We start from the raw sequence: 16,549 nt of genomic DNA, 5'->3' as shown, positions 1-16,549 counted from the left end.
AATTAGACTATTGCTTGTGTACTGTTTACAAGGTAGTTTATACTTGGTAATTGACTGTTAAGAATAAAACTAGGTAGAGAGGATTAGGGAAATTATTGAAACTACATCTGTGTTCTTAGTATTTGTCTCCTTTGGCTTTTCCTCTCAATTCTCTTTCAGTACTCCGGCATTTCAAATCTCCGTTGTATTAGAATCTTTTTAATATCTAGCCCTAGCTACAAATTTGGAGAAGAGGGATGGGAGTCAGAGTGTTCACATGGCCACTCCGTTGACTTTGCTGTAGTCGAGTTCTGTGGCGGGGGTGCTCTTGGGTATCCCTCAGATGACTGGTGGTCATTCCCCTCTCCCCCTTCCCCTTCTTTCCCTTTTTCCTTTCAAGTTTCATTTTCTTTTTCTTTCCTTTTTAATCATTTCTTTCTTCTTACTTTATGTCTGAACCTCTCATTCCCACTACCAATCTTTTTATTTTCTCTTTTCTCTCAGGCCAGCTGATGGCTTATATTTTCAGTGTACAGCCCTTCTTACTAATTGACACTAGGACTAAAGAGTAGCAAGGGGCCGGCCCCGTGGCCAAGTGGTTGGGTTCGCGTGCTGCACTTTGGTGGCCCAGGGTTTCGCTGGGTCGGATCCTGGGCACGGACATGGCACCGCTCATCAAGCCATGCTGAGGCGGTGTCCCACATAGCAGAACCAGAAGGACCTACAAATAGAATATGCAACTATGTACTGGGGGGCAGTGGGGAGAAGAAAAGAAAAAAAGTGGCAACAGATGTTAGCTCAGGGCCGATCTTAAAAAAAAAAAATTAGCTGATTCCTGCTTTACTTTGATCCATCTGTATTGTTAAGTGACATTTAAAGTCACAATTTAAAGTAACTTATTATTGACCTAGGGAAAATAGGCTAACTTGTTTAATAGTAGAATATTTTATCTGAAGTCAGATATTACAACAAACAACTGCCTAAAGTCACCTTTTTTCTTTGCCATTTCATTAGGCTGCTTCCCTGAAGGATAAGTGGGGTTTGGGTTATAAACCAAGTTACAGCCGATCAAAAAGCATTTCTGCTTCTGGAAGACCACCTCTTAAGCGAATGGAAAGGGCCAGGTAATTTACATTTCAACCAATGAAATAAGTAATAAAATTACTGAGTCCCTTACCAAGGTGTACGACTTATTTATTGTGTTCTAATTGGGGAAATTACAAAGTTAAGATGCAGAAATGGACCTTATTAGTCAAATAACAGTCATAGTAGATACTGTCAAACTAAGAAGTTTATTTGAGGAATACCTCTATCACATTTATACCAGATTCACTGAGTGCATTTAGGTAATGAAGTGCATTGCTTTTAACAAGTTTATGTGTAAACTTATAGACTATCCAAAGATGTGAAAATGTGCATATTAGTAGCTGCTCTAAGTTTGTCGTTTTAGAAAAGGTTGATTACACACACATTTAGCATATGAAAAAATGGAAATTTTACATATCATTGAAGAAAAATAGTTTTACTACTAAATGAGCACGACAAGGTAGGAGGTATAAATTCTTTTTTATATGGTTTAGTTTTAGACAATCATGAGTTAATCAAAACATTGAATTTTTTTATGGGATGCTAAGGGTTAAGAAATGGAATACCAAAAGCTCGATCCTTGGATAAGGTAAATATTTAGAAAGAGAATGCTAATGCCATTAATCAGACTTTTATAAGGTTAGGGATTTTTTTAAACACAAATATTAATATTTTATAACTTTAAATTTCCTTACAGTTCTCGAGTAGGAGAAACTGAGGAGCTCCCCGAAATCCGTGTGGATGCAGCATCTCCTGGACCCAGAGTGACTTTCAATATCCAAGATACAGTAAGAGAGAGATTATTTGTTGGAGATAAACAGTGCTAAATAATTTTTAGTAATTACAAAATTATAGTAGTTATACAATTTCAAAATACTAATTCCCACCTACAGTGAAAGTGTGGATTGTGACGGCTGAAGTGTGTGCACATGACCAAATAGCAGGGCAGGGCCCACGTGCAGTCATTGGAGAGCCATGCTGCAGGTGTTAGTGTTTTACATGTAGAGTAAAGACCCAATGCTGCTTGTTCTTAGGTAAAAATGTTTTGTTGAATAATTTTTATTTCAGGTGCAAATCCACATTAAACTAGGTCTTTTACACAAATGAAAATGTGGAATGTTTATACTTTATGTATTTATGTATTTTATTATTTATATATTTTAATTCAGAATATATAGAGATAATAGCAGAAACCAGAAGTAAAAAGGTCAGCTTCAAAGTTGTATTTTAATTTTATAGCATGTTAAAATGTTTGTTTTATTTCTTGTGTATTTGTTTTAAACTATTGTTTTTTATTTTTCATGAGTTTTTATAAATATTCTTATTATTTTAATTAAGTTGAAAAAACCAGTATGGGGAAGTACATCACAATCCAGCTGTCCTGGGGAAGGGTATTTTCAGGTATTTATTGAAAAAAACAAATTTTGCTTTAAAACTATCTACCTTAAAACTCTGCTTTCATAAAGTCTTCCTCTCATTTCCTACTAAACTCAGACCTCAAAACTATTATACATAAAGGTTTAAGATGGTTTGAATTCTTTTTCATCATATATTTCATAAGCTCTTGCATGAATAGATTTTAGTTCTAAATTTCTTTATAGTATTATTTAATCTCCAAAATTCAAAAAAGACTAAGTCAGCTTACCAAATTAACTCAACCAAATCATAAACCAAAACATGCAATTTATTACTGTTACTTGCTAATCCTCAAGTGAATCTTTTTCCCTACATTCTACTGCAAAGTTAATCTTTTCTTTAAAAAAGAAGTTAATTAGTTCAAACTAGAATCAAACCCATCTTAGAACAACAAATTAATCATTGAATGTTATGTCTTTTGAGTCACTGGTATAAAAAACATATGTATAAAAGCAATTCATTAAAAAAATTATTCTCATGTTCAAAATTGTGGAAAATGTGCTACATAGCCATTTATAAGTTGAATTAACATTTTTATGAGCGAAATATTTTCCCTAAATATGTCATAAAAGTAAAATTGAATTTTAAAAATCTATCTGTATACTACATATATAAATCTGTGTCTAGAAGTTTTCTGTCAAGTTACATTTAAAAACTGGCACTTATTCCACATGTATTTTGTTTCTCTTCCCCCACTCTTTTAAGCTAGAGTTTAATATATATCCCATAGCTACACTGAATTTAAACTGAATTTTGTTTTAGAAGTATTAGATTGTTATATAATGAGCCTGAAAAAAATCTCCTTTTTTCTAAAAACAAACTTGGAAATAAATAATTTACAGTGAATTGAATGGATTCTACTAATTAAGTAATTTTTTTTCCTGTCCCACTTTTTTTTATTATTATAAGACATACAATATTATATTAGTTTCACATATATAACAAAATGATTAGATATTTGTATATATTGCAAAATAATTGATTTTTAAATGCATTAATATTTGAATTGATTCAAGTCCTATTTTTAAATAGCAGTGTATGCTGTTTATAAAAAATAGTATATAAAAATCATAAATTTCAAAATAGATCAAGTCATGGTTAAATATAATATAAATAGAGCCAGCCCTGATGGCCTAGTGGTTAAAGTTTGGTGCACTCGGCTCTGGCGGCCTGGGTTTGGTTCCCAGGCATGGACCCACACCACCTGTCTGTCAGTAGCCATGCTGTGGTAGCAGCTCCCATAGAAGAACTAGGACTTACAACCAGAATATACAACTATGTGCTGGGGCTTTGGGCAGGGAAAAATAAAAGAGGAAGACTGGCAACAGATATTAGCTCAGGGCAATCTTTCCCAGGAAAAAAAAAATCCATTAAAAAAAATAATAAATATAAAACAAAGGGATATTTATCTACATCAATTCTTAACCAAAACAATTTTTAAAAATTGAAGATATTCTGATAAATAAAATCTAATTTAGTTATTTACTAAGTAACATGTATATTATAAAAAGTGAAGAAAAGCTGGATTCTGCAAATATTTGTAATTTTGATCGTAGGATTTCATTATGTATCTCAGAGTAACATCAATAAATTGCACTACTTTGCACATGACACTTTACAGAGGCTTATCACATTCTCAAAGAATATTCAAGCAACTCTCAAAATTGGGAATCAAAATTAGGTCATAGGAAATTTTGTTGTTTTTTTGACCTGCTTAAATACAATGGCCTCCTGGTGCAATCCTCAGTTAGTGACATGGCATTTATGCAAACTATTCACCTTATAGCATTCTTAAGTTTGATTGATTAATATGTTTAATTACATAACTATTTGTACATCTTTCTTCAACCCGTTAGGGGCTCATTTTTAAAAGAGATATCCACAGAAATCTTCTACAAGCATGACATATATTCTGTACTGACATTGCATGCTCTTCCATCGCTAGCTGCTCTCTTCTGATTTAACTGCCCTTCTGATTTACAGTTGATCACATTGTTTCCAGAGCATGTTTAACCTATGCTTTAAAGAATTACAACATGTACTAATCAATATGATGATATATGCTTATGTAGAATAAAATTTCACTCTAATTTTTTAGTATGTCAGTGGTGTGACTTTCTCTCGTTGACCTTCTGCTTCCATCCTTGGTGTGCCATTTCATATGTTCATAAATCTGACCTTTCTTTCAGTTCACAGTGAGGAAATTCAACTCTGAGAGAATTATTAAACCTTTAAATATATTTTTTCTTTTTCGTTTTTTTAGTTGAGAAGAGATTTATAATATGAACCTTATTCACATTTTCTCTTTTTACAATCAGTTTCCAGAGGAGACAGAACTGGACCTTTTGTCAGTAACCATTGAAGGGCCATCCCATTACTCATCAAATAGTGAAGGATCATATTCCGTGTTCAGTTCTCCTAAAGCTCCAGGAGGCTTTTCACCGGGCATTCCTTTCCAGTCTGAAGAGGGCCGACGGGATGACAGCTTGTCTTCTACTAGTGAAGATTCCGAGAAGGATGAAAAGGATGAAGACCATGAGAGGGAAAGGTTTTATATTTACAGAAAACCTTCGTGAGTAGCCTTTTTCTTTTAGGATCCTTAGGTAGTATTTCAGAATCTAGAACCGAGTTTGAAGCATTATATATATAACTGCTAATTTTCACAGAAAAAATCTCAATGTGCCTAGCTAGAGTGAGACTAAGAGACATATCTATCATTTATTAATGTAATTTAGCTCCATGAGGCATTATATTTTTCTTTTTCGGTTCTTCTGTCTTTTGGTAAAATCTGGGAAGTAGCATTTTAAATTTTAAGGTTTGCAAAAATGAAATCTTCAAACTGTAGAATGTTTTAGGCATACTTTTGAGATATTGTGGGTTTGATTCCCAACCACCACAATAAAACGAATACAGTATTGCAATAAAGCAAGTCACACATATTTTTTTATTTCCCAGTGCACATAAAAGTTAGCTTAAACTATACTGTAGTCTATTAAGTGTGCAATAGCATTATGTCTAAAAACACAATATACCTACCTTAATTTTTAAAAGTACTTGATTGCTTAAAAATGCTAACCATCATCTGAGCCTTCAGCAAGTTTTAATCTTTTTGCTGGTGGAGGGTGTTGCCTCGATGTTGATGGCTGCTGACTGATCAAAGTGGTGGTTGTTGAAGGCTGAGGTGGCTGTGGCAATTTCTCAAAGTAAGGCAACAGTGAAAAGCTGCCACATTAATTGACTCTTCCTTTCCCAGATGATTTCTCTGTAGCAGGCAATGCTGTTTGACAGCGTTTTACCCACAGTAGAACATCTTTCAAAACTGGAGTCAGTTTTCTCAAACTGTGCTGCTACTTTATCAACTAAGTTTATGTAAGATTCTAAATCCTTTGTTGTCATTTCAATGATCTTCACAGCATCTTCACAAAGAGTAGATTCTGTTTCAAGAAACCATTTTGCTCATCCATAAGAAGCAACTCCTCATCTTTTAAAAGTTTTATCATGAGATTGCAGCAATTCAGTCACATCTTCAGGCTCCATTTCTAATTCTAGTTGTCTTGCTGTTTCCACCACATCTGCATTTACTTCCTCCACTGAAATCTTGGACCCTTCAACATCATCCATGAGAGTGGGAATCAACTCCTTCCAAACTCCTGTTAATGTTGATATTTTCACCTCTTCCTATGAATCACAAATGTTCTTAATGGCACCTAGAATGGTTAATCCTTTCCAGAAGGTTTTCAATTTACTTTGCCTAGATTCATCAAAGGAATCACTATCTATGGCACCTATAGCCTCACAAAATGTATTTTTTAAATAATAGGACTTGAAAGTTGAAATTACTCCGTGATCCATGGGCTGCAGGATGGATGTTGTGTTAGCAGCATGAAAACATTAATCTCATTGTACATCTCCATCAGAACTCTTGAGTAACCGGGTACATTGTCAATGAGCAGTAATATTTTGAAAGATATCTTTTTTTTCTGAGCAGTAGATCTTAACAGTGGGCTTAAAATATTCAGTAAACCATGTTGCAAACAGATGTGCTATCATCCAGGCTTTGTTCCATTTATGGAGCACAGGTGGAATAGATTTAACATAATTCTTAAGGGCCCTAGGATTTCCGGAATGGTAAATGAACACTGGCTTCAACTTAAAGTCACCAGCTGCATTAGCCCCTAACAACAGAGTCAGCGTGTCCTTTGAAGCTCTGAAGCCAGGCATTGACTTCTCTCCAGCTATGCAAAGTCCCGGATGGCATCTTCCAATAGAAGGCTGTTTTGTCTCTATTGAAAATCTCTTGTTGAGTGCAGCCACCTTCGTTAATGATCTCAGCTAGATCTTCTGGATAACTTGCTGCAGCTTCTACATCAGCTCATGCTGCTTCACCTTTCATTTTCATATTATGTTATGGAGATGGCTTCTTTCCTTAAACCTCATGAACCAACCTCTGCTAGCTTCAAACTTTCTTCTGCAGCTTCCTCCCCTCTCTCAGCCTTCACGGAATTGAAGAGAGTGAGGGCCTTGCTCTGGATGACCTTTGGCTTACAGGAATGTTGTGGCTGGTTTGATCGTCTATCCAGACCACTAAAACTTTCTCCCTGTCGGCAACAGACTGTTTGACTTTCTTATCATTCATGTGCTCACTGAAGTAGCACTTTTAATTTCCTTCAAGAACTTTTCTTTTGCATTCACAACTTAGCTAATTGGTGCAAGAGGCCTAGCTTTCAGCCTGTCTCAGCTTTCAATTTGGCTTCCTCACGAAGCTTAATCATTTCTAGCTTTTGATTTAAAGTGAGAGACGTGCAACTCTTCCTTTCACTTAAACACTTAGAGGCCATTGTAGGGTTATTATTGGCCTAATTTCAATATTGTTGTGTCTCAGGGAATAGGGAGGCCTGAGGAGAGGGAGAGAGACAGGGGAATGGCCAGTTGGTGGAGCAGTCAGAACAGACACAACATTTATCGATTAAGTTTGCTGTCTTCTATGGACATGGTTCATGGTGCCCCAAAATAATTATAACAGTAACATCAAAAATCACTAATCATAGATCACCATAACAAATGTGATGATAATGAAAAAGTCTGAAATATTGTGAGAATTAGCAAAATGTGACACAGAGACATGAAGTGAGCAAATACTGTTGGAAAAATGTTGCCAATAGACTTGCTCTATGCAGGGGTGCCACACACCTTCAATTGGTAAAAAACACAGTATCTGTGAAGTGCAATGAACTGAGGCAGCCTGTAGTTCATATGCTGATATTCAGACTTCTTAGTAGCAGCAATTGTGCTTGTGTCCTCAGCACCAACACACTGTCTGGCACATAAGTTACTCAGTACATAGTCGTTGAGTAAAATATGACTCCATTAAAGTCAGGAAAAACTTCAGTTAGTATGAGCTAGTTGAGTAACTTGTGTGAATTTATAAAATAGTAAAACTTATTTACAGACTATTGCTCACATAACATGTTAGAAAACATTTTGTTAAAAACTCTTCCCATTTTACTGCAATGTAATGACCAGTTGTTCTTTCTGTAGACATACATCTCGTAAAAAAGCAACAGGCTTTGCTGCTGTCCATCAGCTGTTTACAGAACGCTGGCCAACAGCCCCAGTCAACCGAAGTCTTAGTGGCACAGCTACAGAGAGAAATATTGACTTTGAACTTGATATACGGGTTGAAATTGACAGTGGAAAATGTGTGCTCCACCCAACCACCCTTCTACAAGAACATGATGATATAAGCTTTAGAAGGTAAGAAATTGGTCAGAAAAGGGTAAATGTAACGTCATTTGTTAGAAACACTATTTTTATATCACTAAATTACTGCATACTAGTCCCCCCCATGTCCCAAAATGCAGATTTAAAGTGTAGATTTAATCATAGTTGTAATGTTTGAGTGGTTATTTGTATGACATACTATTTCTTTAGACAAGTGTATAATATTTTCTGGAAACTAGAAATGGATGTCTGATTTAGGTTCTAAGAAGTGTGTTAATTAAAATATGTATCTTTGGAATTCTCCTTTAAACCAGCATGAATTTCTCAATTAGTATCTATCCTTGTATTGTGCACATTTCTATTTTAAAGAACAGTGCAATATTCAGAGATATCTTCATTATTGAGAGTTTTGATGACTTCATGAAGGAATAAGAAAGACTAGGAAACGATTGCATGAAGAGGCCTTGTTATACTGGAATGTTGTTCAGGATATAACTGCAGCTTTACCGTTTGTTTCTATCATTAAATAAACAGTGGTATAAACAGGCTTAACATTACACTATTCTTTTCTTTGAGTTTTTGTTTTGCTTTTCTTTCCTAATCTAAAAGAGAATTATAAGGAAATAATATTAATAATCTAGTGGGAGGGTGGGGAGTGGGTGGAAATGTAGATAAAACAAGTAGGGCAGAATGCTGACCGTTATTGGAGCTGGGAGGTGGATCCGTGGGGGTTCATTATACCATTCTGTTTACTTTTTATATGTTTGAAGTGTTCCATAATAAAAGATTTTTAAATTATCTATTTGTGTAATGAGGCTTTTATAAAAGGAGAAGATAAAAAGGTACTCTTAACAGTTAAATTCTTACAAATGTAGTAGTAATGATAAAAAGAATGACTGTTGATTTATTTTTGGTTGAACCATAATAATCTAGCCAACAAATTGCTGATATTCAGCTATTTTTATCTACATAAAGGGCAATTTCATTTGGTTTCAACCTGATACATTTATGTGAACCAGTCCTGACCACAGGAAGGAATAAAGAGAACTGCCCTGTGTAGTTGTGGACCATACTACATAAACTTCGTCCCTGCAAGGCATTCACCAGTTTAGCTGAGACACTGATGAGCTTTACTTTTTCAACTATATTAATCAAGGACTATATTCCATTTACTGTATTTAAAAAGTTGATTTTAGGGGCCGGCCTGGTGGCGCAGCGGTTAAGTTTGCACATTCCGCTTCTCGGCGGCCCGGGGTTCGCTGGTTCGGATCCCGGGTGCGGACATGGCACTGCTTGGCAGCCATGCTGTGGTAGGCGTCCCACGTATAAACTAGAGGAAGATGGGCACGGATGTTAGCTCAGAGCCAGGCTTCCTCAGCAAAAAGAGGAGGACTGGCAGTAGTTAGCTGAGGGCTAATCTTCCTCTCAAAAAAAAAAAAAAAAAAGTTGATTTTAAACAAAAGAAAAGGAGATAAATGTCCTATTTTAAAAGATAAAACATTTTTTTCTTTATAGAAGTTATGATAGAAGTTCCAGGAGTTTAGATCAAGATTCTCCTTCAAAAAAGAAGAAGTTTCAAACTAATTATGCTTCTACCACCCATTTAATGACTGGCAAGAAAGTACCATCATCTCTACAGACAAAGCCTAGTGACTCAGAAACAACAGTATTTTACATTCCTGGAGTTGATGTAAAGGTAAAAACCTAAATGTCTAGGATAAGGGATTAGATTACTAGCAGCAATGTTTATTTTCTATCATACGTGTTCTTCCTTTGCCAATTATATTAAAATGAGACTTTCCGATGTTTTTTTCTAATGTAGCCATATTCTGAACATAGAATGTGTAAATTACATGTTGCCACTTTTAAACAGCTTTTTCCACAAAATTTTGACAGAAGTTAACATTGATATTCATAACGTATTTGCTAACCCTTGCCTAGTGCAAAATATTAAACAACTATTTTTAGATTCTAGAATTATAGAATCCTACAATATAAAGCAACAAAGAATTTTAAATAATATCTGGGGTGACCTTTCTAATTTTAAAAATGGAAAAAAGCTAAGAAATGTGCTAGGATCAGAAAGCTAACTTGTAGAAACTGGAACTGGGTCTTCTGACTCCTGGACCAGTGTCCTTTCTACCACATTCTTGTACCTTTCTTGGTTTTCCTCATCTGCATAAACTGTACTTGTTTCAATACAGTTGCATTACAATTCCAAGACTCTAAAGACTGAATCACCTAATGCCTCCAGAGGATCTTCCTTGCCGAGAACACTCTCTAAAGAGTCCAAGCTGTATGGTATGAAAGATACTGCAACATCTCCTCCTTCTCCTCCTTTACCTTGCACTGTCCAGAGCAAGACTAACACCTTACTTCCTCCCCAACCCCCACCTATTCCCTCAGGTATTTCAGGAAAATATACTTTATTTTTTTTTATAACTTCATTTTTAGTCATCACCTACTTGCTCCATTGAGACTTTTTTTCAAATTCACATAAAGGACATAGACTTGTCTATAATGACTGTAGAAAATTCATATATGGAAGTGTGGGCCAACCACTTTTGGCTGTTGTTCAAATTAATATTACCTTAGACTATCAATTGCTAAAATAAATATAATAAAATAGTTTGCTTAATTTTTTAGATCTGTGTCTACTTAGAAAAGTTTTAGGTAGTTCAAATTTTGGAGCTTACGATTTAGATGGAAACATTAAATTTATACATTTAAGACAGAGTATATTGGGCTTAACCACATTTATTATCTATTACTGCATAACAAATTACTGAAAACTTTGTGGCTTATAACCTCAGACACAGTTTATGTGGACCAGAAATTCAAGAGTGGTTTGGCTGGGTGAATCGAACTTAACAGTCTTTTATGAAGTCACAGTGGAGATGCTGGCTAGGACTGCAGTCATCTGAATGTTTGAATGGATCTGGAAAATCTGCTTCCATCACATCCCATTCACATGGCTGGCAAGCTGGTGCTTTAGTTCCTCCCCACATGGCCTCTCCACTGGGCTGCTTGAGTGTTCCCATGACATGGCAGCTGACTTCCCTTAAAAGGAATCATCCAAAAGAGCACGTAGCTGAAGCTGCAATATCTTTACAGCTTATCCTCAGAAGTCACATATCATCACTTCTACAATAACTTACTGATCATATGGGTCAGCCCTATTCAGTGCGGGAAGGCACTACACAAGGGCGTGAATACCAGGGGCAAGGATCATTAGAAGCTATTTTGCAGTCTGGCTACCACACAATAAGACTTTACATCTATGGTAGAATTTCCAAAAAAGGTATATCAGACTGGACAAGAATTATTTGAAAAAATTTCATCTGAGAGATGGAACTTGATATATAAATCTTTTAAAATAGCCAGTAACCATGATAATGCCTAATATTTTTATATCACTTTTCAATTGACAAGGTCTATCTATGTCCACTAAGTGCAGGACAGATATTATTATCCCCATTTTTAAGTGAGGAAAGTTTAAGCTCATAGAAGTTGAATTTTTTTCCTTTGTTTACAACTCTACTGGAGTTGGAAACCTAAGCCAAAGTTAGCTAAGTCTTAGTTAGCTATTAGACTCATTATACTGGTGCAGACATACTTAGTTAGAAGGAAAGAGAGATGACGTTTTTCCTCACTTGCCACAAAATATTGTTAATCAGAAGTTCTCTACATCTTACTTTTTAAGTGGAGAAAATAATGCTAAATGAGAGACTAAATGCTAAAATAATGCTAATGAGAGACTTGGCAAAGTATAAACTTGAAAAATTGAACCAAAATTTGTGACCTAGAGCAAGTAGGAGTAACTGTTGTATTATACATCATTAATCATCTTTGTATTCTAACATTAATATATCATTTCTATCAACCTACTATTTTTATTGCATTCTTGTATGGTTTTAAGTATAAGGTGCTTCACCTGATTAAACTGTCATATAATTCTAATTTCTCACAAATTGTTTTATGGGAAATATTTATTAAATTCATCTCACATTTGTAACTATTCTAGCCAAAGGAAAAGGAAGTGGAGGAGTAAAAACAGCCAAATTATATGCTTGGGTAGCTCTTCAGTCATTGCCAGAAGAAATGGTTATTAGCCCCTGCCTGTTAGACTTTTTGGAAAAGGCTCTGGAAACTATCCCAATTACACCAATTGAGAGGAATTATACAAGTGAGTATCCTCCTCATAGACTTACTTCCCCATCTTAGATATTTTTGGGGTCATATTAGAAGGATTTCTTAATGCTAGTATATATTATTATATAATATATTCAGTGATAAATATAAACAATTGTAGAACTGAAAAAGAACTTGAGAGATCATCTAGTCCTTATTTACAAATAAAGAAACTAAGTCCTGGTGAGGTAATATGATTTTCCCATGGCCACGGCTAGGTAATGACAAAATTAACATCCTTAGGTCCTACATTAGTGTGTCTCTTGGACTGGAAATTCCTTAAGAGCAAAGGCATAATTACTCTTTTCTTGGTACAGTGTTTGGTATAACCGAAGGGGAATCAAAATCTGGAGGAATGAGCAAGAGGTCTGAATAGGGAAAGATGTGCAGAATGATGGGCCACAGAAGTAAATGTTTGTGTGTTCATATCCCTGATCTTAGTACTAGCATAACAGAAAAGGATCTTATAATAAATAATTTGCACTTGCCCTAATAATAAAATTTAAAACTAATATTTTTACAGCTGTCAGCTCACAAGATGAAGATATGGGACATTTTGAAATACCAGATCCCATGGAAGAATCAACGACATCATTAGTATCATCTTCAACATCTGCTTACTCTTCCTTCCCTGTAGATGTTGTGGTTTACGTACGAGTACAGGTGATGTACTTCATTTATTCCTTTTTGTTTTAAGGAAGAATGTTTTTCTTAAGGTCACTGGAACATTTCCAACTTTATTTCCCTTTAAATTTTCTTAAGTTTGGGTTTATGGACCTTTAGTATGTCTCTGATGGCTTAAAGGTTGTGTGAAACCTCTGGGAAGTATATGTATAATTTTGTGCGTTTATTTACTTTTCTGCTGAGGAGGTTCATATATCTTTGGTTTTTCAAAATTTAGATCTCATACTTTTGTGGCAAAAATAAAAATAAGTAAAAACCCTCTTAGCATTTTATGCCTTTTTTATTATGGCATCTGTATTTCTTGTCATTATGGTCCTTTTTGAGCAGGGTTTAGTTTACTCTCAATTAAAATCTAATAATCAATCTCAAGAATAAAAGAAACACTAATGGTCATCTTGTTCAAGCTATTTTCTACAATAGCAATTTGGCCAAGAGAGCTTGAGTCTGATCTTTTGGAATTTTGCACCTACCTTTTTTGAAGATCTGATGAAAACATGTAATGGGTGAGGGCTTGGGAATTTATAAAACTTTTGTTATTAATGCAACAGCCTTTTTAAATTTTAGTAAAAGGGAAATTACTTGCTTCAAAAGACTTGATTATGAACAAGTATAATATGAACATAAACATGTTTAACATTCTGAATTACCTAAACGTCTAAATATTTCTCACTCAGAGATAGCTCCTCAAATATTTAGATTTTTTAAAATTATACCATTTTGTTAATACATTTTGGTTAATGTATCATGTGTCTGAAAAAGCTAGGACATTAAAGACAAAACCCTTTTAAGTATCAAATAATAAATTAGGTATATATGGACTGAAATGGAAATTGAATGTAAGTTTTGGAACCCAATGTGAAATTTTTTAACCATCTGGTCCTTAGAAACCTTTTGTTGGCTTTCTGCACTTTGTAGCCCTCACAGATCAAGTTTAGCTGTTTACCAGTGTCAAGAGTGGAATGTATGCTGAAGCTGCCGTCCCTGGACTTGGTGTTTTCCTCAAACCGAGGAGAACTGGAGACTCTAGGGACTGCATACCCTGCAGAGGCTTTATCCCCTGGAGGGAACACTCCTCAGAGTGGAACAAAGACCTCTGCAAGCAAAACTGGAATTCCAGGTATAGAAACATCCTTTTATTCCACTGGTATAAAGTCAAATACTATTTTCAAATAAAATTTTTAATAGTAACTAATATACATTTCTAAATAAATTTGGAAGAGGAGAATATTTGAGAATTAGAATATTTATTTAAAAAATCTATAGAAGATCAAGTTCTGAGTATATTTTGTTACAAGTGAATGGGAGTTGGATAGCATTTTGTTGGCTTGAATGTACACATTACAAGCACTATGAAGTAACTGTCATATAATAATACATTCAAGTACTTTTGAATGTTTTATTTTATGCTATGTCTTTACATTTAAGAGTAATCACTGTGGGAAATAGAAAATAAGAGATGTAGTGTTGTGTTGCAAGGATTTCTTATCACACTGAATTAAAATTGTATCAAGTAGTATATACAGTCATGTGCTGCATAATGACGTTTTGGTCAACAAGTAACCACATATGTGTCGGTGGTTCCATAAGATCAGTACTGTATAGCTTAGGTGTGTGGTAGGCTATACCATCTAGGTTTGTGTAAGTGCACTCTATGATGCTGACACAACTATGGAATCGCCTAATGGCGCTTTTCTCAGAGTGTATTCCCCACTGTTAAGTGACACATGACTGTATATATTTTTAATGGTAAATTTGTAATGCAACTCAGATGTCTGTTTCATGAAAGGTTTTGTTTTTAAAATAGAACTGATGATTTCCTGATGAGACAGTCAGTCTTCACTGTTAAACCTCAGTGTCATTTCTGCCCTAAAAATCATATAAAGATCACAAATGCAAATGATAAATATTTTTTTGGACATTTTTAAAGAAAGAGACTAGAATGAATGAAAATTGATAAGAGAATTGATAAGAGAACTATCACTAAAACACTGGTTCTTGGGGCCGGCCCAGTGGCCGAGTGGTTAAGTTCGTGCACTCCACTTCAGCGGCCCAGGGTTTTGTCACTTCAAATCCTGGGCGCAGACATGGCACTGCTCATCAAGCTATACTGAGGCGGCATCCCACATGCCACAACTGGAAGGACCCACAACTAAAAATACACAACTATGTACCCGGGGGCTTTGGGGAGAAAAACGAAAAAACAAAACAAAAACAAAAAAAACACTGGTTCTTAACCAGGGGCAATTTTGTCCCCAGGGGACATTTGGCAGTGTCAGGAGACACTGGAGAAATGGTTAAAGCAAAACATTTGCTTTGCTGTGTGAATCTATGAAAGTTTTCACAGCAAAATAGGCAAACAAGAAGTTAATATTTTAGAACTAAAGTTTTTGCTAATGCAGTTGCCCACTGCCTCGCACTTAGCTCCAAAATATTGCTGCTGGAATTGTGTTGTAGTCAACATAATACTGGAGTGGTAGTGTTGGTTTTTGAAAATGTATTTTTCTGATTGTCAAATTAACTCATTGTTCATTATAGAAAATATAGGAAACAGAAAAGTACTAAAAATGAAAATAATAAATAGTATTCCTTTATCACAGATAACCAGCATTTTTATAGGTAGTCTTTTTCCCAGGCAAAATTAAAGTATGGTCTCTTCTGCTATGTAACTTTTTTTTTCCTCATGAGGAAGATTGCTCCTGAGCTAACATCTATTGTCAATCTTCATCTTTTTGCTTGAAGAAGATTGTTGCTGAGCTAACATCCGTGCCAGTCTTCCTCTATTTTTTATGTAGGATGCCGCCATAGTGTAGAACTTGATGAGCAGTGCTAGGTCCAGGATCCGAACCTGTGAACCGCAGGCCACTGAAGCAGAGCACACGAACTTACCCACTACGCCACCGGGCTGGCCCCTGCAACTTTTTAAAATTTAAAATATAGGTTTTCCCAAATTATTAAATATTCGTCTCTAAAATAACGAATGACTGCATGATATTCCATCAATTTGGTCATACATTTGAGACTCCCTTAGCTTTTTATTTTGTAATAATATTGAGATGAATATCTTTATATATAAATATTTATAAACATCCTTGGGACAAATTTTTAAAATCATGAACATTTTTAAAGGATTGGATACGTGTTACTTTCTACTAAGACTATAAGATTTCTGCATCCTCATCACGGTGTGTGTGGACACGAAGTTCACTGTATTCTTCCCAATACTATGCTTTAAATTTATTTTTAATCATTGTCAATGTGATGGACAAAAATGGGATTTTATTATTTTAATTTATATTGTATTATTTTATTAGCTCTTTGAGCAAGGGGGATAAATATACCCTTGCCCATTTCTCTGTTGGGACATTCACTTTTTTAATGACAAAATGTCACAAATTAACATTTAAATATTATAGTAGTATATATGTACTATGCTAGGAACATGTAGTGAAAGGAATATGAAGTGAGCCACTGT

At 35.0% G+C, this 16,549-nt stretch overlaps 1 protein-coding gene and 1 long non-coding RNA gene across 22 annotated transcripts in view; one reads left to right on the top strand and one right to left on the bottom strand.

Annotated features, from left to right (window-relative positions):
- Positions 1 to 16,549, bottom strand: part of LOC138923083 (uncharacterized) — a 59,438-nt gene that overhangs the window by 1,514 nt on the left and 41,375 nt on the right. The gene's annotated exons all lie outside the window — the stretch shown is intronic.
- Positions 1 to 16,549, top strand: part of BLTP1 (bridge-like lipid transfer protein family member 1) — a 194,398-nt gene that overhangs the window by 156,673 nt on the left and 21,176 nt on the right. For 9 of the 21 annotated variants that reach the window (XR_011436202.1, XM_023636601.2, XM_070259660.1 and 6 more), the window contains 10 exons: positions 994 to 1,103; positions 1,763 to 1,853; positions 2,404 to 2,466; positions 4,800 to 5,053; positions 8,020 to 8,235; positions 9,718 to 9,898; positions 10,407 to 10,608; positions 12,227 to 12,388; positions 12,917 to 13,056; positions 13,993 to 14,194. Coding sequence is in view for 17 of the 21 variants with exons in the window: in XM_023636601.2 (XP_023492369.2) it covers positions 994 to 1,103; positions 1,763 to 1,853; positions 2,404 to 2,466; positions 4,800 to 5,053; positions 8,020 to 8,235; positions 9,718 to 9,898; positions 10,407 to 10,608; positions 12,227 to 12,388; positions 12,917 to 13,056; positions 13,993 to 14,194 (1,621 nt within the window). In the remaining 4 variants the exon portion in view is untranslated. The remainder of the gene's footprint in view (positions 1 to 993; positions 1,104 to 1,762; positions 1,854 to 2,403; positions 2,467 to 4,799; positions 5,054 to 8,019; positions 8,236 to 9,717; positions 9,899 to 10,406; positions 10,609 to 12,226; positions 12,389 to 12,916; positions 13,057 to 13,992; positions 14,195 to 16,549) is intronic. The other 12 variants (XR_011436203.1, XM_070259671.1, XM_070259665.1 and 9 more) reach the window with 3 other exon arrangements.

Source organism: Equus caballus, chromosome 2 (assembly GCF_041296265.1).
Source record: "Equus caballus isolate H_3958 breed thoroughbred chromosome 2, TB-T2T, whole genome shotgun sequence".
Taxonomy (NCBI): domain Eukaryota; kingdom Metazoa; phylum Chordata; class Mammalia; order Perissodactyla; family Equidae; genus Equus; species Equus caballus.
This window is presented reverse-complemented; position numbering and strand designations above follow the sequence as displayed.